Below are 24,107 nucleotides of genomic sequence, written 5' to 3'. Positions count from 1 at the left end.
CTGCACATGTTGGTTAAGGTGCTGACAACAAATGGTACCAGGGTCAGCAGTACTGGTCCAACTACCAAACCCGCTGTGGAGAGAAAACAAACAGCACAGGGTCAATTGATCCTGCATTCACCCTGCAATGCAGCACCTCACATCTGCAAGCTGATCATAAATGTTCTTCCATTAGCAACCAGCCCTCACACAAGCTTTTTTTAGACAAAACAACATGAATATGCCACACAAGGATTTAAAACACATCAAGCTGCTTGGCTCTTTTATGTGAGAATAGAAAATAACATTTAAAGTTCTGCTACAGAAAGTCAACTGAGATCAGTCTCTCCCACCAGTACAGTCTGTTCCAGGCAGATAAGAAACAAGTGTTAGGAAAAGCCCAAAGCAGAACCAGTCTGAGCAGAAGTAGGAAAGAAACCTCAGAAGGAAACACCAAAGAGAAATGGGAACCAAAGAGTTTCTCAAGTTGCTGGAGTTTTAATCAGTGTTAGAAAAACAAAGCACAAAAGAGAAAACCCCAAATCTGGCTGTCATCCCCAAGGACCTGGCTTCCTTTAACTTTCTTCTCAATAGCCAAATTCAACAAAAGTCTTTCCTTATTTCCCACATTTTATTTACTATTTCATTTCTTTTCAGGAAGCCCTTTGCTTTGCATAGCAAATCAGCTGTGTTATTAACACTATGCTCGTCAACAAAGTCCAAGTGTCCTATAAAGTACATTAATGGAAGTCAGCAAAATCTGACACCACCACAGAGATTTTTATTTTTCTGTAATTAGTCTTCTAATTAAAATATTAATTCCACAGGGAGTAAGGCCAGGATCAGCATCACCTTCTAACATATTATTAAATCAGTTTTGCCGAGAAAGAATCATATTAATAAATTTTTACACTGGTGGAGTAACGTTCAACCACAGGTGTACACCAGTAGTTCAGCAGTGACACGTTCCATTTCTCAAAGCACCATTTGCATTAATAACATTCTTTCTCAGCAGCATATTTACAATACAGTATTGCTCTCTTAATTTACAAAAACCTTCATGAACAGCAAGGACTAGTTCTGCAGATCCTTCATCACCTGTCTGCAGCCATATGATTCAGATTTCCCGGAGTCACCTACTACCAGCTCCACACTTCCTGCCTGGCCTAGCAGACCTCCCAACTGCCCTGAACTGGCAGCTTCTTGCCCTTCTCCCTTCCCCTCTCCATTTCCAACACGTGGATGCTCCCATGGCTCCCACATGAGCAGCACAGCTACAACAAAGATTCCATCAAAGCAATTTCTTTACCAAGAAAGAGGCATACAAAGATATCCTGATTTTTTTTACTAGGGAGTCTTTGCCTTTTATCAAAACTACAGTCAAATGCCTTATTCAAAAGTCCAAAAGCTGCGCAGGCTGGAGCACATTCTTGGAGTCCTGGGGCACTTCCACACCAATGCCAGAAGTGACACTTACTTTGGGCACTGTGGCTGTGTGGGAACACAGAGGAACACCTCTGCTCCATGTTTCTTCCACTAAGGAATGGTGGGGCTGCAGAATGGCAGTGCCTGTGACCAACATCATGGCTTGGGCCCCACCTTACTTACTCTCTTGTTTTCCCCTCTTCAGCATTTTCTAGGATCGCTGCCCAGCTGTATGAAAGGCGTCTTAGCCCCAGCCCTGGCATTATAAAAGAACAAGAAAAGTCAATCCCCCATTTGCACACTTAAGAGAAACTCCAGCTCTGTTACTGTCCCTCTGTGGCTGCTGCCAGCCTTCCACACATCCCACTTGTACTCTTTTCTCCTTGGGGCCTGCAGCCTTCCCAGGCATCACTAAGATGCTTCAGCGGTCACAGGCAGCCACCACGAAGATGTTCAGCTTAACCGCGGATACTGTATTGGCAGCACAACACTCCTTCACTCCCCAGAAGATCATCAACCTCACTGGTCTCACAATTTCCTATGTCTCCATGTGTCCTCAAAGACAAAATATTACACAAATGGTTTTGTTGGAGGTTTTTTTTGTAAAGGCTTCATTTCTTTGCTGCCCATCAGCACTGTCTCAGGATATTGCACAATGTTTTCTTTATTATAAAAAAAGTCTGTATCAGGCAGGAAGAAAAAAAAATTTCTCAGGAGGCTAATGTGTACTATTGTCTGTAGTTAGAGGTAAGTGGTTGCTTGTGTGGCCATCAGGAAGTGGGACCTGGTGAAACAAAAACAAAGTGGTATTAATGGCTTGACCAGCAACAGAATCTCCACCCTCCCTCCTCAAAAACCACACACTTCTTTACTTCTTTATTCTTGCACATTTCCTGGATGCCTTTTACCCGGCCTCTCACAGAACTATTATACAAATTTGGTTGCCTTGTTTCCTCTCTCCCCACTCACATAACCTTGCCAGCTGGCAAACTTCAACCAAATTTGAGAGAAATTTGGAAGGAAGCAGAGGTCTCAAAGCCTATCTACAGGCTGAAATGGGAAAAATAAAAGTATGCTAAAATCAAGTAGTTGCTAGAGAAGCAGTTCTCTTATTGCCTAATGAAGGGAAGGTGAAGGCTCAGCTCTTTCACACTGCTTGGCAGTAGCCTGCAGAGCAGTAGGGAGCACCACTGAACCCCTGCAGCACACAGTGCCGCTTCTTCAGTGTGCAGGCCAAGCAAAAGCATGTGTGAAACCAAAACCAGGACAGGGAGACTGACCAGGCCTGGGAAACACATAACTTTTGGAGCAAAAAGAATGTAGTTTCTTTTTAAAAGAGAAGGATAATGAAGGGAATGTAGGACATCTAAGAGACTCAGTGGCATTAATTCAGTTTGTTATAGAACTCTGCTTATTTACATTTTAGGTTTTCCAACTATTTTTAAAAGCTGTTGTATCTCTGCTAATATGCATGTCAAGGGGAGGGTTTATTGCAAATATCTTAAATTCTCCTGGGACCAAGTCCCAAAGTTGTCCTTATCATCCATCCTCAGCTGTAACATTTAAAGAAATACTTAGAGGAAGTTTTCCTTACCGATGTGGATCTGTAAGAGCCCAGTCTGAAACGGCAAAAAATAATTTCTGCTACAAATCTTCCAAAGCCATGTAAAATTCCTGCAACGTCAACCAAGATTTAAACTGTCACCAGTAGTAAAAGTGTATTATTTATGGAAGCATTACAACAAAGCTATGCACCATACTTAGATAGGACACAGTGCAGTAATGTTTAATGTATGGGTATACATTAAGCACAGAGAAATTAACAGTAAGAATGGAAATAGCAAGGGCACGGCAGAGGAGAATTCTAGCATTCTGAAATGCATCAAGAATGTAAAGCTATCGAGTAAATGTAATTCCCTCTGCCAGCTTTCATGGGTGAAAATACATTGTGTGGGACAGAAATATCTACTCTGAAAAGCAGCTCTTAGATTGAAGCCTCTTTACTGAGCTCTCTTCAAATGAGAGCCAAGGAAAGAAGTAAGTTGTAGGCCAGATACCCTATTAAGTCTTGACCGGTAAGTGAATTGTGCCTTTTCAACTCAGTTTACTTTCTTTCATGAAGAAATCCAGCAGGACATTCACAAGAAAAATCTTCCCAATTACTTCAGATGGTAATTTTATCTCAACTTTTGTCACTGATTTAATTATCGGATCCCAATAATAGGAAATACACAGAATATCGGTTTGTGTGTGTATGTACATACATATACATAGATATCTATATATCTATAGACAGATACAGCCTTGCTCTTCCAGAAGTAAATGAACTTTGCTGTAGTCACCAAAAAGGAAACAGGCCCTTAAAACACCAGAAATGCCATACTGGGACACCAAAACTGAGTAGCTTTCACGGCACATTTCAATGCACACAAACGAGTACTTTGTCTTAAACCTGTTACAAGGACTCCCTGTAACTTATCCATAGAAATCACCACAATTTAAAAAAAAAAAAAAGTGATAGAACTTAAGAAGGAAGGTGTGATAATCACCTGTAGTTGAAAAAATTCCACCAATAATGCCACAGAGCCTCACTAAGAACTGCCAAAAAGGCATGTGTTCTTCTGTCACCGTCACCATGAGTGAACTGATGTCATATTTCATGAATATTCCTGACACCCCATGGCTGCCAGCTGCATGGTTAATTACTCTTTCCTGAAAGAAAAGACAGGAACACTCGTTAGTCACATTTGTTATTAGTCACAAGAAAACCAGCCTTACAAGATGGGATGACAAAGAGTTATTTAATCAGAGTTAGCAATGAACAGAAAACTGGAGAGTATTAAGGTCACTTTGACCAGTCTCTTCTAAAATTCAAACATCCTGAAGTAAAAATTTACTTTCCTGGTCATTGGTCTGCTGTGCTGCGTATCAATATTCGCTATTGTGCTTTGGTACTGTTCTCTCAAGACTTGCCCATATGGTCCTTTAAAGAGGATTTTTATAACTGGATTGATGTGGGTACCCATGAGGAGAATGCCACAGCCTTGGCCTAGACTGTGAACTCAGGGGTGTGCACTGGTGTGATAATTGCCACAGCTCCTCCTACTTTATCAGCCACTATGAATCACTTAATTCAGCGTGAGACCTTAATGAGATTTACATTGTTGAACAGCCTTAGCAATGGCAGAATCCCCAAAGGATTTATACAAACCATAGAATAGTTGGAAGGTTGGAAGCCACCTCAAGGAACAGCCAACCTTTCCCAGCAAAAGCCTCTTTTCAAACTTTTTGTCAGTTACATCCTATCAGACAACAGTCACACAGCAAGAAATACACCTCAGTAAATAAACAAACACCCCAAACTCACTATGACTACCCAGCACCTCAGTCCTAATCTGAAGAATTTCTAGTTTCTTTTTCATTTTCCAAATTCTCAAACCAGAAGACACCAAAAGAGGAGAGTGTGGCAGCTATAAATATCTACTTTTTTAAAGAGGTTTCAGGAGAGAAAACACCTCAACACAAGCTTCTTTCAGAGGTTTGCTGTAATTCTGTTGTTAGTGAAAGGTGTTAATAACTACACTGCCAGGTAAGTCTGGCTGAAAATATCTAAGGACAGCAGAAAAGAACAAAGCAGACTGAAGACAAACTCAGCCATGCCTAAGCCAGTAAGAACCGAGAAGATAAACAGGACTGAACAAAAAAGCAATATATCACAGCTCCATTTCTCTGTATATTTAGCAGCTTGTTCTCAAAAAGCATGTGGAATATGGCACAAAATAAAAATCAGAATACCACTTTGGAAAATGCAGGTTAAGCAACTTCATCAGTTAACTAACATTGTCAAAACCCATAATGCTTTCTATGCTACCACACCAAAATTAAAAGGATGTCAAAATAACATATCAGTAATGATAACAGGTTCCAAAAACTTTGCAAAGGTTAAATAAAACAAACCAGTAGAAAATGCTTTCCGTATTTCAAAGCATGAAAACTGTCAGCATTTGGAGATGGATGAGCAGTCATACTAAAAAGGAAGAGAAGACTGAAGGTAAACAGAACCTTGCCACTGGCAAAGGACAAAACTCTACTTTTGTTTGCTTTTTCTCTGTTATTTCCCTATGCCTTACTGGTCTTTTGAGGTCAAATGGTGGAAAAAGAATATAAAGTTAAATAGAACACACAAAACTCCACCCTTAAAAGAAACAGAATTCTTTTTCTGCAAACCATTTTGATCTGTTTCCAGCTTCTACTGCTGCAGAAGATTTACCTTTTGATTGCTAAAATCTGCTAAAAATTACTAACCTTGCATCAGTGAAGCCTTGCTGGAATTAAAACTTTTTAACATAAATAACTACAGTATCTCAACCATCAAGAATAGCTGAAGCAGAAGATTCAGCCCACACCTCTCAAACTCTGCTTCTCCACGTGCCCAACAACAGCTTCATTCAAGTTTGAGCCATTGCTGTCTGACCACCTTTTTCCATGTCTGCATATGTGCCTACTCGTTGAAAAGAAATGCACTAAGGTGTTGAGTGAATAGTTGTTCTTAGTAGTCTGTGCCAGCTCATCTAATAGGAGTATTTGGTTCCCTAAGATTAAACAAAAATAAGCTTTGGAGGCAACAGGGTTGCCTACTGAGGCAGTGAGAGCAAACACCTACAGAATGGACTCTTTATCTCCATTATTCACAGTCTTCTCCCAAGCAACTTGTGGTTGTGGCAATTTTTATAAAAATACATCCCCACAAAAAACTGAAGAGCTAGCTTAGACTGGACAGTTAATTGAAAGAACCATTGTTACACAGGAAGAGAGAAAAACTGAATACAAGATAAAAAAAAGGAACAAGAATAAGATAAACTGTTGACTGACATACAGAAGTTTAAGGAACACCGTAGTTGCTGCAGATTATGCAGAGAAAACACAAAGCAGATTGCTAAACCAGCAGGAGGTGGGGGTATCCTGCATTACGAAATTCTTCATTCTCTCTTTAATCCAGAGTTTTGGAGCAAACCTTTCTCTTCAGTGGCCTGCATGTCGGAAGTCGAACACCAAGACATCACATCTATCCTACTTCCTCTACCTCAGTATTTTTCAGAAGCACAATGTGGAATTGTGAGGAAATAAAAAATTCTTCTCCCTTAGAGAACATCACAAGCTGTAATACAGTGAAATGCCATTCTACTAATACCCACATTTTCTTTCAACCCAAGGCTTTCTTCTCACCTCTCGCATTATCTGTCATTTTTAATCAAACTTTTCACAAATAATTTTTTTTTGCTTTTGATAAAAGATGAAAACAGAGTTCAGTGTCTGAAAATAAGACATGTAGTCAGTACACCCAACATTTTTTTCCCAGTCTTTAAATTAGTACTTAATAATATATACTATGCTGCATCAACTATCCTCATTATGGATTCAGAATTAAAAGCTACTCAAAACCCAGAAGTGGAAGCTCTCTAGGCTTGAGAGTAATTAAATTTGGTGGTTCAACAAAGATTAGACAAGACAACTGTGATCTGAGATACTGTGTGATCATTTTTTCATACAAACTACCTGTTTCCAGTTCTTACACTCCACAACCAAGTTCAGGATATTCAAGCAAGCTGCATCTTTCTTTGCTTTCCACACAGATAAAAAGCTAAAGGTGAATTAAATATTTGTAAAGCTACACGCTGGGTTACAGACCTAAAATTTGGAGGATTCCACAACTATTAGCATCCAGTGAAGTGGAAATTATTGTCTGTGATTAATTCTAATATCAGACTCCAGATCTACAGATGTAGAACATTAATAGAAGTTTGCATGTGTCACCAAGCATATATATATATATAAAAATATATAAATATATAACCATCACTGCTATATGATTTACAGAAAAATCTAGTGTACTAGAATATTCTACAAAGAGTACTTTTTAAAACCATGGTACTATTTTCCATTTGAACTTTTGTTATGAACAATCACTTTTAGATTTTTTTCCTCCATAAAAAAATCTAAAGATTTTTTTCCTTCTTCTACTTACCCTTTCTGTCACTGAAAATTGATGGGTTTCTGCTGAAATTTTGTATGTATGGAGTTTGGTTGGCACAACTGTGATAAAATATTGGAACATCTGATTGTCTAGAAGAAAAAAGAAAACAACTTACTGTTGAATCAGGAACAAAGGCCATCTGAGATATTCACAGATAAAAGAAATAATAAACCAGCTAAGCCATTTGCACTAGGGACAATCTTCAAGGAATGCCAGCACTGCCAAAACTGCTTCAGCACCATCTGCACAAAGTTAGTTTCCATGGAAAAGACCCGTATGTCCCATTTATACTCAGAAATTTACATTCTTCCCATGTAATGAAAAGACTCACTAAGGTTAGGCCACTCAAAGATTCAAATGAAACACATAGGTAGTGTTTTCCAGGGCTCTAGAACAAGATTCACACTGTCACATGTTTCATGATCTATACAAATCTCAGAGTGGTCTGACTAGATTTTGCCACTGAATTGTATACACAGTGCTGGAAGTCCTTCTAAACTGATTTTCTCTCAATTACACTTCTAGAGAATTCTTCTAGAGACATCAGCTTGTTCATGCATCTGATTGCTCTTTGTGCAATTCCCTAAGGGAACAAACACCAATAGACTGAAGCAATTTATTTCAACTCCACTAAACCATTCTGGCTGCAAGAGAAGGTTCTGGGGTTCACTCTCACAGGGAATGCCAGTGGTGGGATGAAGCAGGTTACTACTCTCCCTTATTTATACAGGAGGAAACAGTGCTGCACAAACCATCCAGCTGTAGTCTCACAAAACACACTGTGGAAGGGACAACCCAAATACAGGAATAGAATCCAAGACTCCTGGTGCTATTTTTTAAACCAAATCAGGTTTGTTTTTCGCCATTATTGTTATTGTTGTTATTACAACAATCAGATCTTTGATCTCCTCTGTAACATACTGCTGCAATATGGTCAGACATAGTGTAACTTCAACATAACAAACCTGGAGAAAATGACAAATTGCCTTCAAGGAAACAGCTCAGAACAGCAGTGCAGATATTAAAAAGAAATGCCCACTTAAGATGTCATGTAGATAACTGAACAGGGCATTGTTCATTACCAAATTTAGCCTGACATGCTGCTTGTCAATTGCAACATTTACAAAAAATTATAATATTTTCAATGTAACTATGGGGAAACTCAAGAAAACAAGATTTTTTAAAATACACAACACTTACGATCTGATGCAATTTTTTCTGTTCCATCCAACGGATTAATAATTCCTGGAATAAGCTCTCCAAATGACAAATGATCTATTCTATGGGAGAAGTTATAGGCTGAAAGACAATATAGAGAAATGAAGCATTTTTAAATTATAAGATTCTCTACTTAAAATATTCTAATTAATGCATTTACCAAATACCACTGTACACATCATTGAATCTACCCACACTTCAGAGAAAATTCAAATCCAAAATATTTAACAAAAAAACTTAAATGTTTCTAGAAAAGAGCTTCTGAACCAAATTGTAACTATATTTGAACCAACGGTGGAGGCTGAACAGAATTATCATTTTATAAAAGAGAATTTCTAGTTGGCCAAATACTTATACTATTCTACAGTTCACGTTCTTGTAAGCAATTGCATTAAAAAGACTATAATTTCGTAAATCAGATGTACAGAGGAAGTATAAGGCAGCTGCCAAGTTACTACACTGCCCATTTTGCAGGTACTTAAGATGTAAAAAATTATTAAAGTTGTGTTAACATAAATTCATGGGCAGACATTTGGAGGCTTAACCAACTGTTTAATCAAGTTAATTTCTCCCAGTAAGTAACCCTTCCCTCACATTAAGTAAGGCAGCAACACACATTTAATATCTAGACTCATAATCCAAAAATTAAGTTTCTAAGGAAAAAGGTCAGAAAATTTTAACCTTTTAAAAAGGTCTTCAACGAAAGAGGTAGTTTGGACTGAAATACAGGAATTTTGTATGGTATCTATGTTACAGCAAAGTACATCTGAGAGTCCAGTGTTACCATTACTATAGAAGCAACCTAAAGATAATCCTAATAGTGTTTAATGTATGAAAGCAAATTGTTATGGAGCCAGATCACTGCAAAGAAGATTCTTCACTTTTTTTGGAATGCAGTTGTATAGCTAGAACATCCTTAAAACAGCAACCTAAGATGAACTAGGAGACAGGAATCTGACTGAAATGAATCATGTTGGTATGGAGATGACAGAAGGAACTTACACTCATGGCTTACAAGGGCTGCCAAGTGTGCATGGCCTCGAGGGTGTGGTATTGCCCTGAAGAAAGCAACAAATGTTTTATGAATCTACACAGGACTATGTAGAAAAACTACCTTTCCTCCTCTATTTCAATAAAACTTTTAAAAATATGTACATATCCTCATATGTATAACATAACTTATAATGCTTAAATATATGTAACATATATATATATGTTTTTAAAACTGATATCTATTGTGTATCTCTACATAAACCCCAAATATGATATTTTTATTACTGTCAAATACAGACAGACTGAACAGTAAGGTCAGGAATCTTGGACTCACAAAAACCCTCTTACACAAAACTAGTGTCTTGCATTTTTAGAAATATCAAAAACTCATCAAGTCACTATGCTTTTGGAAGAGTGACCAAGTCCTACTATATGAAAAGCTGCAGAACTGCTCAAGTAACTAATAAAAGTTTGACCATATTTGTTCTATGAGTAAGCAAGTTAACTGCACTCTGTATTTGCTCCCTGACAAAGCAATTTTCAAGAGTTTCCATCCTATAAAACACTAAAGTTCATAAAGACTACATTACATGCAACAATGCACTGCACGGTTTTGGTAACTTATGAAGAAAATTAACAGTGCAAGAATAGGTATTACATGGAAAAAATACCAAGCATGAGTACAGGAAGGTCAATCAAACCCAATCATTAACTGAAGCATAAAAGCACACACACATATACATACATGCACTATACAGAATGTAGAAGTCAAGCGATTTTTTATTTTCAGGAATTGGACAGAACATACTTGCCCACAGTTATGTGAAAGTTCCCTGCCACTTTATTGACATAGAGATGACCATGAATTCTGCATGCATCTGGAGATTGTAATGAATTATCTTCCCTGTTTAAATAAAAACAACATTGGAAGTACTTGAGAATATTCATTGTGTAGCAGAAATGACAGCAGTACAGTTAGACCTCTTTTTCCTAGCACAAAGCATTATTATCTACCTATCCTTATTGTATTTTTCTGGAAATATAGCAGAGATGGTGGAAGGGAGGGAAACTAGTAAAGGTCAGTTTGATAAAACCAATGAGCTTTCATTCATACTTGTATTCAGAGATCTGGCCTATAAGACTGGCTAAGGACATCTGAACATGCCAACAGAGAACATTAGACCATATCTGCCCCAGGGATTTTTATCTTCCCACTTCCTTCTACCAAAAATGGCTCAGTGGGAAAATTTTAATGCTACAATGAACAGAACCAAATACATTCTGGTCACACTAACAACACTGTAGCAAGAAGAGCTTTCAATTTTTACAAAAGCTTCCACTCACTCAGGTTGTGATGTCCTCAAAAAATCTATTTCCAATATCAGCTCCTTAGAGGGAGATGAAAACCTATTTTTTTTCAACACATCTCAAGCATAAATACCATTTCAAATACTGCACTAACAAGCAACACAAAGACACAGAAGGACTTAATTAATCTGAAGACATCAAGCAAATGAGAAAAAAAGATTTTTAAGCCATCTTTAGGCTTGCCTTAGGAAGAAAAAAATCTATTTGATCCTCAGACAGGGAGATTACAACACAGGAAGTGTGTATAGCAGCTTTGGTGTTTGTTTTGTTTTATTCAGTTTTTGTTGTTGTTGGTTTGGGTGGGTTTTTTTGGTGCTGTTTCTAAGTGGAGAGAATTTCAGCTTTCATGTAGAAAGTGTTTTTCCCTTGGGGGGAAAAAAATAAAATCACATAGCATCTAGATTCAACAGACTAAATGTTCTATGCACTCATCTCTTAACATTTCTGAGTAGCTGGAATTAAGTGAAAACAGTAAGGTTTCTCCATACTATCTTAACTGTGCCACTTTAGAGACAGGAATTTTACAAAATACATTTGTATTCAAAGGTTGATTCCTTTAAAATTATGAAGCATGATGACACAGGTAATAGCAGAAATGCTTTTAAAAGCTGCTGGACAGAAAACTAGTTTTAAAAAAAGACTCTTGTTTAGTTTTGCTCTGACATTACTAATTCCCATTAAGAAGGAGGCATCAAAGCACATGGAATAAAAAGGTGTGTGCATACATTTACTCGTGTCTGTATGGATATATGTAAGCACACACAAAACCTGGAAACCTCCAGTTTGGAAACCCCAGAGGTTTTCATAACACAACAGCTCTCCAAAGCAAGTATCAAGTACACTATTTTAAAATTCATTAAAAAGCAGTGAGATCTTTTCTTACAACCTTGTCTTCTGGGGGTGGGGTAGAATCATAACCACAGTAAAATCTTAGTTCATAGGGTTGGAAAGGGGAATAATGACACAAAATCCCAGTTTTTCTTACCGTGGTGGCAGTGCTGTAGAAGAACTTTTAAATGCACTTTTGAATATCACATCTTGAAGAGAGTGTTCCTCCTGCAGCCTACTCTGAATTATTTGCAGCATCCTAGAGATTAGAGACAAGTGTGAACGCATGCCACGGTAAAACAAAATCTAGCTTCACAATTCATTATTGGCTTCAATTGCAGGTTGCAAATCAGGAAATTGGAAAAGTTGATGACAGTAATAAAAGTATTACATTAAGCTTTGGGAATAATACTTTATATAGAATTTGAAGCTCAGGTGTTCACAGCAGTTAGTAATCTAAATACCAAAACTAGCCAGACCCCACATAAGCTTCAGTACTATTACAAGACTGTCAGTATAGTGGGCACACACAACACCAAGATAATCAACTGATAAATACAGTGTCAATTAAGTTATAGTAAATAATTAATTTGTTTTTGCAAGAACGTGCCTATTTGTTACAACGGCTCAGTTTTGACATTTAGAAATCTATTTTACACATTTGATTCCATGATTTTAACTTGCACTACCAGGCATTCATTTGAAAACAGAAGCTGAGTGAATCCATACATCTTGGCTTGCAACTGCTTGACCCCATTGAACAGGTAAGTCCAAAGCAAATTTTCTTTTTCCATAATAAAGAGGAAAAGAAAGTAACTTAGTATCTTAAATTACAAGCGAAGATAGTAGACTCAAGACATCGTTGTGTCATGTGACTCTGATGTACTTCAAATTCACTTCCAGTACAAATAATACAAACCATAAACATGCCTCCCAGTGCTTTACCTTTGCAATTCTTTTTGTTGTGGGGTGAGCTCAAATGGTACCTGAAACAAAAATAACACATGTAACAAAACATACAGTAAAGCATCTCTTCCATGAAACCCAGAAGAGAACTGGGGTGTGGGTATAGAGTTATAATCAACTTCACACTTGGTACCACATAGTAATTTATGAAAGGACTTTGCAGTTTAAATAATACATCTTGTGCTCAAATATAAAAATTTCTGTCCCTTCGCACCAAGAATTGCACTGGATTTGCAATCTTTGAAAGACAAGGGTCCAGGTGCACACTGCTTACTTCTAGGCTCATCCCACATGAAGTACTAAAGACAAGCTACCAGACCTGCTATACTGCAGCAGCATTACAGGACCCCTAGTAATACCTGCTCACCAAGTTCAAACCTAAATATTTGTTAACACAAATGTACTCAGTAAATTCAATTGCAATTAATGCTCAAATGTACCCAGAAGCTATAGCCAAAAGAGATCAACTACAGAATGTTCCTCTGAGAAGCTTGGTGGAGAAAAAAGGCACAAGCAAACCAGCCCAGTAGTGCTTTGCACCAAGAGGAATTAAATTTTTAAATAAAAAGGTAAGAATCAACTTACTGGTTCATAGATTAACCCATCTGCAGAGGCAACCATTGTTTCTGCTAAATCCAGAACATCAGCTCCCACATCTATTTTAAACACAGTGAAATATTAAGTCACACAGATGATCAAAGACAAGCAAAAAAAAAATTCAAGTTGAAATGAAGTTTCACAGTACAGTGATAAACTTCAGTATACATTACTGTTCCTTCAACCTATTTAACCTTCAACATCAGCTGATGGGCACTGACCAAAAACTCTGCAGACTTGCACTACTTTCTCATTGATTCAACACTTACAGAGAAGTTGTATGAACCACATACACAAGTTTACTATTATCTGCTATACATAAATATTTTCTCCTGTTTTACAAGCACTGAATAGAGATCACGACTAGTCAAAACAGAGGATAAAAGTCTATTTGCAAACAAACAAACTGAGTAAAAAAAACACTGATGTACTACACAATTAATGCAAGGTTTAAGCTAGTCAAAAAAAGTGAATCCTGAAAATTTTCTTGCATTCCTGGTAGAAGTAGTATTCTCTCTTCTCTCAGTCCAGGACAAGCAAGACTAAACACAATAAAGGTTCATTACCTAAATGATGACAAAATAATATTAAGTATTGCCTTTAATAAGGAAGGCTTCCTTCTTATGTTCACAAGAAAGATGAAATTATGCAATGGTTTTAGCGCTGTTAAACAGTGGACCAGCTTAATATATCCCAAGTTCATAAATAAATAAAAATTGTTATAAATTCCTGCTTCTGAGTTGTGTCTCACAATGAGCTTTTAAAATATTTCAGCTAATGAGAGACTGAACAACAGATCCTGTTCCTGCTGACAGACAAAGCAAGGTTCTGCAACATGTGAATGACATGGCACAGATAATCCTCTTTACATTTCTTACAATTCCTTCAATGAGTCACATGCCATCATGATCACTACATGCCATTAAGATCAGAAGAAATGACACTGGTAAAATATTCTGAACAATATCCAACTATATTGTGAGCAATACAATTGCTCTCCGAAGAGGCTTTAAAGTATTTAAACACTTTCATTGATGGAATACTTACACTGACACCTCATGGCAACTGTAATATCAATATTGATCCTTAATTTACTGGAAAGAAAAAAAAAAGGCAAAAATCCATTAAGTAACCCCAAGTACAAGTATCAAGAAAAAAATCTCAGGACTACTTGCAGAAATACAGTCAAGTATCAAAATTTATATGAATAAACATAAAGCTGTTTAAAATCTGGGTAAAGTAACATGGATTTTTAAAGCATATTAAAGCTCTAAACTTGTAACTTAAGAGATAACTTTCATCACACCAAAAGTATGATAGTGTGGCATTCTCCAATATTCTGGGCATTTCCCGTTAGTTTTCATGTTAGTTTCCCAAAAGTCATTTGAACTATAAGGAATAAACCCCCTCACTATAGTCACAGGGTTCTGTTCTCAGGGAGATTCCTCTGGGACTCAGCTGATCACAAGCAAATCACATAAACAAGGGATTCAACACTGGCTCAACCTGGGGTCAGACAGGGTCAATAGAGAGGAGAAAAACCGTTAAAATTATACCAGTGTCTATTGGTTCAAATTGTCAAGAACCACAGGTCGAGTGATTAGCCCACAATCAAACTGGGGAATCTGTAGTAGGACATACTCTAAATCCCACAACGGTCTCTTAACTGATAGACCACCCTTCCCCTGTGATAGCTTCACTTGGGATATAACCTACTTTAGCAAAGACGTAAATGTGAAATCCCAGCTGTCTGAATGGATTTACTACCATTTGAGCTTTTGATGCATCTCCTTTAAATTTTTCCTTTTTTTTTTTCATTACAGAAACCTTAATTATTCCTGATGTACTAGACATCCAATTACTATATCTATCTTTAGCTTGTTACCACAGCAACCACCCGAACAGCTTTTAAAGTTATTTCAGTTCAGTTTCAGTTAGTTCAGTTCGTGGGTGCCTGGCAATTTGGCAGGGTCAAACCATAACACAGACACACGACATTTAAAGGGGGTCAGGACACAAAATCGGCATTAACTTCACTGGGACTCATGGGTGCCTGACCAGCTCTGGAAAAAAGGCAAACACAGTCCTGACAGGCACATGAAATCATCAGCAAACAAATCTTCAAGGGGGGCTGTATCTGGAGTCAAAATCAGCGCCAACCGCTAATAACGCAGTCAGTTCACCTCCAGCAGCACAAAGTACGATGGCAACATACTAACTGTATGAACTAGAGAAAGCCTCCAGCCAAAGTGGGGGATTTACCTAACTGATGCTGAGTTACAATGTTCTCTGAACTGTTAACAAGTAATTCCCAAGGGAGCAGCTTCAACAACAAACCTACACTATTTTGACTTCTTCATTGCAGAAATCTCAATTTATCTTCTTCATAGATTACACAGAAGAAAAAGCCCCAAAACAATCAACAGAAGAAAAATCAAACCCTTGTAGTATTTAATTTGTAATTTTAATTATAAATTGCTTTCAAGTCACATGAACATTTTAAATCTATTCTTTCTTGAAATGCAAGCAAGTAACATTTTAAAAAGAATTCTAACAAATAATGTTACCTCGTAAAATCCTTGTCTACTTCATATTCATATTTCATCCACGTGTCCTGGTACACCATGAACTCCATTATAGTCAGGAAAGCTATTGTTGTAAATGCTATAAGAGAAACTGGTCAGAGAAAAAAAAAAAAAAAAAATAGAAATTCAGACTGTGAGAAATATTATTCAGAAACATAAGCAGAACAAAATTCTAACAATTCCAGAAGTTATGCATTACCAGTACAACACTGGTATCTTTAACTTATAAATCCAAAAGTGCTCTTAGAGTTATTTTTATACTGATAGTATTTGCTTTTAGACGGGATTGGAAAAGAATAAGTCCTACCTTGCATCAAGAAAGTACTTTTTAAGTACAGTCAAATACTGGAATGATTAGGAGGCTATGAAATCCCTGTATGGAAAACTTAAGAACAGGATAGATCTTCCTCCACGTATAAAATGCACACAAATCACTGTGAGGGATGGTCTAGGAAAACTCAATCTAACTTCCAGCATGAAAGAAGGAGGAAGTGCACCTTGAAATCCCTTCAAGCCTCCACTGGTCTACAAGTTAAGTTTTTATAACAATTTTTTAATATCACGTTTTAGACTCAATAAGCTAGCAGATAACAAATAAAATCCATTATATTACTTGCATATAGCTGCATAGTCATGACTCCCACCCCAATATTTCAAACAAGTCTCCCTCTGGAAACAAGCAACAGGCAGCTATCCATTCCACCAATAAGTGAAGAACTTGAAATTATTTTTAGGATGAAAACTAATTGGTGTATTTTAGTGATACATGTGCTTCAATCATCTCCAAGGCAGCCCACTCATCACACTTGCAAAGCTGTACAATGCAAGGGGAAAATCACCCTGCTGCACAGTCAGAAACACAGTAACAGATGCACAGAAGCACCTGCTGTGCCCCTTTTATTAAATCATGGCTTTTATAAGCTTGAAAACACTTCAGTTATGGAGCATAGTAGCAATTTGTACAGCTTATTGGCACTGTAGGTTTTTTCCATTTACATTCTGTGGAATGTCTCTATGGAATCCGTGAAGGGCAACTTGAGAAACAACAAGCTTGTTGTTGATGAGCATCAACTCTCTACACAGTGGTCCACAAGCCAGAGGTGGGAGCAGAGAATAAAGGAACTGTCCTTGGGGATCAGGAAAGAAGCTACTGACTGTTGTGTCCATTAGCAATGTTTCCAGTTCTAGCTTTCAGCTGACATGGGGTAACAATCACACACATGAAACCCTACATGTCCACTGCACTAATCAGTTAATTATTCTGGCTCCCAATTTCCTTCTGGAACCAGTAGGTCAGACTCACCCTGGATATGCAACAATAGGAAAGCTGGAGCCATATTGGCCATCCAGATTCACACAAACACAATTAGAGCCACAGCTGCTTTATGGGTAATTCTGAGCAAACAAACAAATGTGTGGATCTGGACAGGAAAATACAATCTTATGGAATTTTCTTTCCTGAAGGATCTCCCAGCCCCAGAGCTGGAGTCTCAGACTGTCTGAGAGACCAGTACTTCTTCTGCAATGGGTCTGAAAGCCATGAAAGTCTGAGAAAAGAGTCTTGGTATGTTTTAGATCCCTATCACATCAGAAAGTAAGCCTGACACTTTAATCCTGAATGAAACAGGAACACTATATTCAGGTTTCATAATGGCACAGAAAAAGACAATCCTGTATTTTATATGGTTAATAAGCTCATTTATAAGGTTACTAGGATAAAACCAAAGAGTGTTAAACTAACTTCTAGTGTTGAGAAATCCTTAAGGCACCATTCACCAAAGCAAAAGTCTCACGAAGGATGGTGCTAGGCTACAAAAAAGGATTCTTTAAGCACTTGGTGTTTTCATGCAAATTAGAACATAGAAACAGTACACCTGTTTCCTCAGGGACTGGGACTAAAGTTAAGAAAGAATTATTTAAACACTTCTTAGAGATTATGTTATATACAATAATCCTTTTATTATTAACAGTGCACTTGAGGAGACAGCAAAGTAATATAGAACCTTCTGATATTTACTTCTACACTCTAAGTGGCATAACAACTTCAAAGGCTTATCTGTAGATTGCAATTGCTTCCTGAACATTTTATTCAGCTGAGTTTCAGGCATAATCACACATGAGAGATATTTGTCCTCCACTTCTAAGTGCTAGCAGTTTCTTATCTGCAAATAATTCCAACAGTCCAAGAAACGAAGTCACTATGTTCAGATCAGGCTACCTCTAACTCAGCTCAACTTAAAGACACAATTTTATGATCAGATACATAAAGAGAGATCTTTCTTACAGCTCCAGCTTTTTCAGAGAAGCTCAAGTGACTCAAGTGACAAGCACATGTCCTGATTAAAGTGTTTAGTTCTTCAAATGGTTTTCCTTACTCTTAAAATCAAGTACACCTTCAAGAGAAAAGCTTTAGAAAACTGCTCTTAAATCCTGATGCTCAACTTATCTGACTCTAGACAATATTTTTTCTACTTTTGCAAAAGCAAGAGTGTTGAATCCCACCATCATTTCAGGTCATGCCCACTCAGTCTCACCCAGAAACCTAACACCAAGAAAAGATACTATGTCTTTACCTGGAGGGGATAAGCTCAGTCAGTCCACCAAAGAACTCAAGAAACCAGTTTTAGCTAATTTCAAGCGAATACAGATGCCTGTCTTCCTCATGCTAAAGTTTCTATCAATGTCAGCATTTCAACAAGGCTTACCTGTGCCACCACTCGCTGAAGTCTCCACATAGCTTTCAGGAACCTTTGGAAAGGCATCCAATTCTTTCATCAAATTCAAGGTCTTCTTCCGATTCAGTCGCCTCATCTTCAGCAGACTCCTCCACCTCCTCCTTCATATAGTCCCTCTAATTTGAGAATAAATTATTGTGATTAAAAGGCACAAGCAATACTGCTCAAACTGACTGGCTCTAACATAAAGCAAGAATAAGGCCATTCAAACCCCAGAAATATGTTCTCAAGAAACACATACTAGACAACTGAATGGTCACTTTTGCTTCAAGAAAACTGTTAAGACTGGCCTGCACACCGCTGTTTACAGTCCAGCCACATCAGTACATTCACCATTTAATTATTATGATTCACTTCTTTCTCAGTTAGGCTCTTATTGGTAGTGAATATACCACATTTTAAATTAAAAAAAAAAAAAAAAAAGAAAAAGAAAATTCAAACTCGATCCTGAAGTAAATTTGCTAAACAGACCTGACAGTGCATGGAAGTCACTGACTTAGGAGGAAATATCTAACAGTCTCCATAAACTTCAGAAACATCAGACTGCCCTGGGATCCTACACTCGGCCAATGTGGGCACAAACTAGATCTTAAAGGAGAAAAAAGGTCCATTTCGCATTTTTACAGGTGTAGAATATTATGATCATAAAATGACCATTTTTTTCCTCTATAAAAATACCCCAAAGCAAGTTACCGATCAAATCCTAACTACATCCAAATGTACATCATTTCTGTACATGACATGATCTCGGCTTGGAGTCATGTTAAGCAGCAAGATGCTGAGAAAAGAAATTTCCAGCTTGCCCTGGAAATACTATCTTAAACCATTTCCAAATCATGCAAATATGCTCACAGCCTGGTCCTGCCAATACACTGCAAGTTTTAACAAGTTGATACTCTTGTTTTTCTTCTGGGGAACTGCTAAACTTCACCCGGAATTTCTGAAGCTATGAAAACCATCACCCATTTACTGCATTCTGAGAATATGTCAATTTATTGTCCCCTATTTAAACACTATAAGCTGGGTAAGCTAACCCACACTGCCAACACATGAGACAGATCTCATCATCATCTTGTAGAAAAATCTGTGAACTCATCTACCCTGTTTCAAGAGAACATCAAGTCTCTGGCATATCCTAGCGAAATTACTCAAGATCTGCTCCCTGCTCTGCCCCCTCCTGGCACTGAGCAGGCTTTGTACCATGCAATAACAAAGCAATAGGCTCTACTGGAAATTAAAGTTCATGCAAGGAAAATTACCTATGCCTGCAACTTTCTCATTACATGAATTGACTTCAGACACAAACTCTGCATTTGGCCAGGCTGCAGAGATCAACAAAATGGCACTGTGTGTGTTGCATAGGATTCAAAGAAACACCAGCTGGAGTGGGCAGAGAAGATAAGTATTGGAACAGGCTTTTGGTTATACAGCATAAAAAAAAATAATCAGGAAGCAAGGTTCTGTCCTTATTACATAACATAACTGTTTTAAAGAATTAACTCCAAGTAGCTCAAGGACAAGTTGGAAAACTTCAGCGCACAGATATGGCAAAGCAGCTGCTTGGACACAACTGAAGTCATAACATTCGTTAGCACAGAGGAAAACATCAGCGGGGCTTGCCTGTTACCCTATGCAGGATATACAGCAAAACATAGCACCCTTTCATTTTCCGCGTTATCTTCCCTGCTATGGCACGTGTAAGAGCACATCGTAAAGAGGTGCAAGATAAATCCAGCGAATTTGAGAGCACTTTAATAAAAACTTTCTAAATCACCCTGCATCAGTAAGTATGCGGATTTTTGTAATCCACCTAGAAATATGCAATCTGTTAATCGGTTTCTTTAATCCCACACACTCACTTTCAGCTACAAATCCAGATGGAGACCTGATCTCTTCCCATTTCCCATCCCTGCCCATCTCCACACATGTACTACAGACACACCAACAAATTTGGACTCTATTGCTAGGAAAGTAAAGTAATATGAATCCAAGAGCCAACTGCTTTAGGAAACAACGATTACTATTATTCCCGATACATAAGGGACAAAGCACAGCACAAATACCACTCAAGACCAGAGACCCGCTCGAAGCCACGGCCACTCCGACCCCGCTGAGGGGCTCGGGCAGTTCTCTCTTCCTCAGACAACTTGGCAGCGACGCCGCTACCGGCGCGTCCCAACACCCGCTCCCACGGGCACGGAGCGGCCCCGCGCCTGACCCCCACGCCGAGGGCAGCGCCGGCCGCCAGCTCGGAGCCCACACACCTGTACGGGCCGCGGGCGCTCCCCGCCGCCGCCACGCACCGGGCAGCCACGGGACGGGACAGGCCGCACCCCCGCCCTCCCGTCGCCCTCCCCTACCTCTCGCTTCTTCCACCGCTGCCCAGGCCCGCGGGCGAGGCCAGAATGGGGAGACGAGCCGCAACGCGCTGCCCGGCGCCCGCCCCGCTGAGCATGGCACCGCCGGCCGGGGCGGGCTCGCTCCGCCGCCGACGCCCGGCGGGAGCCGCGGGCCGACGGGAGCGGCGGAGCGCCCCGCCCGCCCCTGCGCGCATGCTCGCAGCCCCTCGCGCATGCGCCGGCCGCCGCGGCCCGGGGAGAACCGGAGCGGGACCGGGAGAGCGCGGGCACGGCGGGGGCCGAGCCCCGCCGGGACGCCGCAGCCTGCCGGAGCCTGCCGGAGCGCGGAGCCTCCGGAGCCGCAGGGAGTGCGGCTCCGCGCCGCTCGCAGCCGGTCCCGCAGGCGCGGGGTGGGCTCACGGCCATGGCAGTGCCGCCCCCGCCGTGACAGAAGGGACGTGCTGCTCTGGAGAACCTGTGACCCTGCGAGGTATTTAGTGATCTTCTAAAGCGATGAATGTCAAGTACCTTCCAAAGCGAACTGATTAAGAGCTGTCACGCGGCTTACAGTGTTAATACTGGTTTGGACACTCTGGGTATAGAAGCAAGCAGCGTTTGAAAAGAGGCAGCATCTTGGATTAACTATGAAGGAAAAGCCTTTAAGACAGTGGCCTCTAATAGAGGGGAAAGAAAGATTTTAAGCTCACAAGCCAGTCTTCAGATTTGAAGTGAAAAAAGTAAAAGGGCTCCTGTATACCCAAAAATCTCAGTCCTTTTCCCTGCACTAGTGGAATTAATTAATAGGCATTGGTGTCTTGTGCTTTATGCCTTAGTTACTGCAGCATTAGTTTATCTCCAGATTTTTCTTTACATTCCTAGCAACTCTCATGACGCTACTGCCACCCTGCCCACAAGCAGCTGACACAACCTAGACACCTTACGGCCAAAAAGGGAGCTCTCCCAATATCTTCCAGGGAGTACTAACATCTTAGATGATATCAAAATGATTCAGAAAAAATTGCTCAATATAAGGTTTTAAAAAGCTGAAATTATACCAGAATTTTATCGTTATAGATCTGAAAAAAACCCCAAACCTGAAGACTCCAGTATTTTTTATAATGAGGCAAGCAAATAAAACCCACACCCTAAAATAGAGATAATGGTGAATTCCGCAGCATTAATTTAGATTTGCTCTTTTTAATGGTTTAGAGGAAAAAGTAGATACATGACAAAAGAGTTTCAATAGCATGCTAAAATATACACTAATTAAACAACTCTTTGGCTAACTACAGCAGTGGAGAATAAAAGCCTGAAATAAGAAAGGAGTATTAACAGATTGAGAATATTTTTGCTTTTGAGGGATAGGCAGGAAGGAAGGAAACAAACATGCAGCAACATGCCAGTGTTCTCACTGAATTGTGATCAGTCTGTTTCCATCACTGTAGCAACTATAATAACAACTGGATCAGACAGTCAAAAAGAAAAAAGGGGAGGGGGGAAAATATGATATTGCAAGAGATATATAACCAGGCTAAAAATATGTTTATTGTACATTTGTTCCCTCATCTCAAAAAGAGCAGGCAGCTTTAGCTCCAGCACATAAAGCTCTTACTTTGACATGCATAGGTCCTAGAGTATGATTTAGCAGCGAGGGATTTTTCTGGCTGAGCCCTGTTTTCCTTTGAAATGCTCTTGGCATTGAGGCTTGGAAGGAGAAACTGATAGATCTGGTTATTAGCTGTGCAGCAGAGATGCTCAACAGATGTTTTCACAGGCAAACAATCTCTTCTGCTTACAGACATGGGCTCAGCCTTTGTGCTCAACATCACACTGAGATGCCTCTTAGAGAGAAGTGGCATGGGATAAAATTGCTTGCAGCTTTGCACCACCATAGTCTCATTTATAACTGCAGATGTCTCCATGAGATTTTATGAGGGAAAACACAGGAAAAAAATCAGAATTTAGGAAAATCAGAGAAAAATTATATAGTGATAGCATTGCCCATTGCAATAACACTATGCATTTGACTGCACTGTGCTAAAGAGACACAACAGTGATTGTACTGCACTCCATCAAGTACCAGACTACTCCAATTCAAACCGTGCTCCTTTCCTTATGCCTGTTTGTTTTCTGCTCTCCTGATCACACCTAAGTCGTGGCAGCTGATAAGGTATCTGCCAAATGACCTCAGGGAACTTGATGAGGAGGTAGAAATCAAGCCGCCAAGAACAAACCATGCAGGTAAGCCAACAGGCTGCTCCTCAGTTGCTGCTTTACACATTTGCTTCAGTTCAGTATTTAACAAGATCACAAAGCAGCCCAGACTTAAATGCAGCCACCTATGCAAAAACACAACTGCCTTCCCAAAAACCCCAGGACTTCTTAACACTGGTGATTTATGAAGTCCCTTGATGTGTGCAAGGAGAGGAAACCACGTCTCATAGCCGTATGGTTTAGCAAACCACAAATTACATAGGATGGAATGGGCTATGAAGAACAATTGATATCAAAGACAATAACAAAGAGGACAGTAGTAGACCAAACGAGAGAAACAAATGTAAGCATGCACGGATACTGCCCACCTGCACTTCAACACATTTCAGCATTAGTTAAAAAGCTGGAAACTGTGCAGGATAAACAAACTAAAATAAAAGCCTGCATAAAGCATGTCGAGACTAAACACAAACTTATCGTTTACTGCTGCTACAGTTGCCTGCACAGGTGGTTCACGGTAGCTGAAAAAGCATTTTGCTAGCGCGAAAGGGCAAGGGAAAGGCTAGATGGCACGAGTGGGATCGGCCAGGAGCGCCGGCAGGGGGTGAGGCGAGGCAGGGATTCAAAGAGAGCAGCTGCTTTACCAGAACGTGGAGGCATCGAGGTGGCATTTAGGAAGGAGGAGGAGGAGCTGAGGAAACAGGTGCAAAAGAACGAATATGGAGATGAACGGTGGGAGTGGCTGGAAAGGAGGTGGAGGAGGAGAAGGTCCTGGAGGTTGAGAGCTGGGATTATTGGAAAGGATATAGCGTGAAGGAGGAGCAGC

General features: G+C 39.4%; 1 protein-coding gene across 5 annotated transcripts; it reads right to left on the bottom strand.

The window, feature by feature from the left end:
- Nucleotides 1-234: 234 nt before the first annotated feature.
- ERGIC2 (ERGIC and golgi 2) lies at nucleotides 235-24,064 on the bottom strand. Of its 5 annotated transcripts, XM_040061924.2 has the most exons (15): nucleotides 21,089-21,182; nucleotides 19,988-20,108; nucleotides 18,699-18,844; nucleotides 15,976-16,084; nucleotides 14,456-14,502; nucleotides 13,397-13,467; nucleotides 12,791-12,831; nucleotides 12,003-12,104; nucleotides 10,458-10,553; nucleotides 9,659-9,714; nucleotides 8,639-8,737; nucleotides 7,430-7,527; nucleotides 3,954-4,116; nucleotides 2,999-3,078; nucleotides 235-2,188 (listed from the first exon to the last, which is right to left on the bottom strand). In XM_040061924.2, the coding sequence occupies exons 3-15, from the start codon at nucleotides 18,802-18,804 to the stop codon at nucleotides 2,123-2,125; spliced, it is 1,134 nt and encodes a 377-aa protein (XP_039917858.1). In that variant the 5' UTR covers nucleotides 18,805-18,844; nucleotides 19,988-20,108; nucleotides 21,089-21,182; the 3' UTR covers nucleotides 235-2,122. The 5 variants fall into 5 exon arrangements, with proteins under 5 accessions (XP_039917858.1, XP_039917861.1, XP_039917857.1 ...); XM_040061927.2 differs by lacking the exons at nucleotides 19,988-20,108; nucleotides 21,089-21,182 and adding an exon at nucleotides 23,926-24,064; XM_040061923.2 differs by lacking the exon at nucleotides 19,988-20,108 and having other exon boundaries at nucleotides 21,089-21,218.
- Between the last annotated feature and the right edge of the window lie 43 nt (nucleotides 24,065-24,107).

The sequence above is a fragment of the Hirundo rustica genome, chromosome 4 (genome assembly GCF_015227805.2).
Source record: "Hirundo rustica isolate bHirRus1 chromosome 4, bHirRus1.pri.v3, whole genome shotgun sequence".
Taxonomy (NCBI): domain Eukaryota; kingdom Metazoa; phylum Chordata; class Aves; order Passeriformes; family Hirundinidae; genus Hirundo; species Hirundo rustica.
The sequence above is the reverse complement of the archived record's forward strand: the minus strand, read 5'-3'. Positions and strand labels throughout refer to the sequence as shown.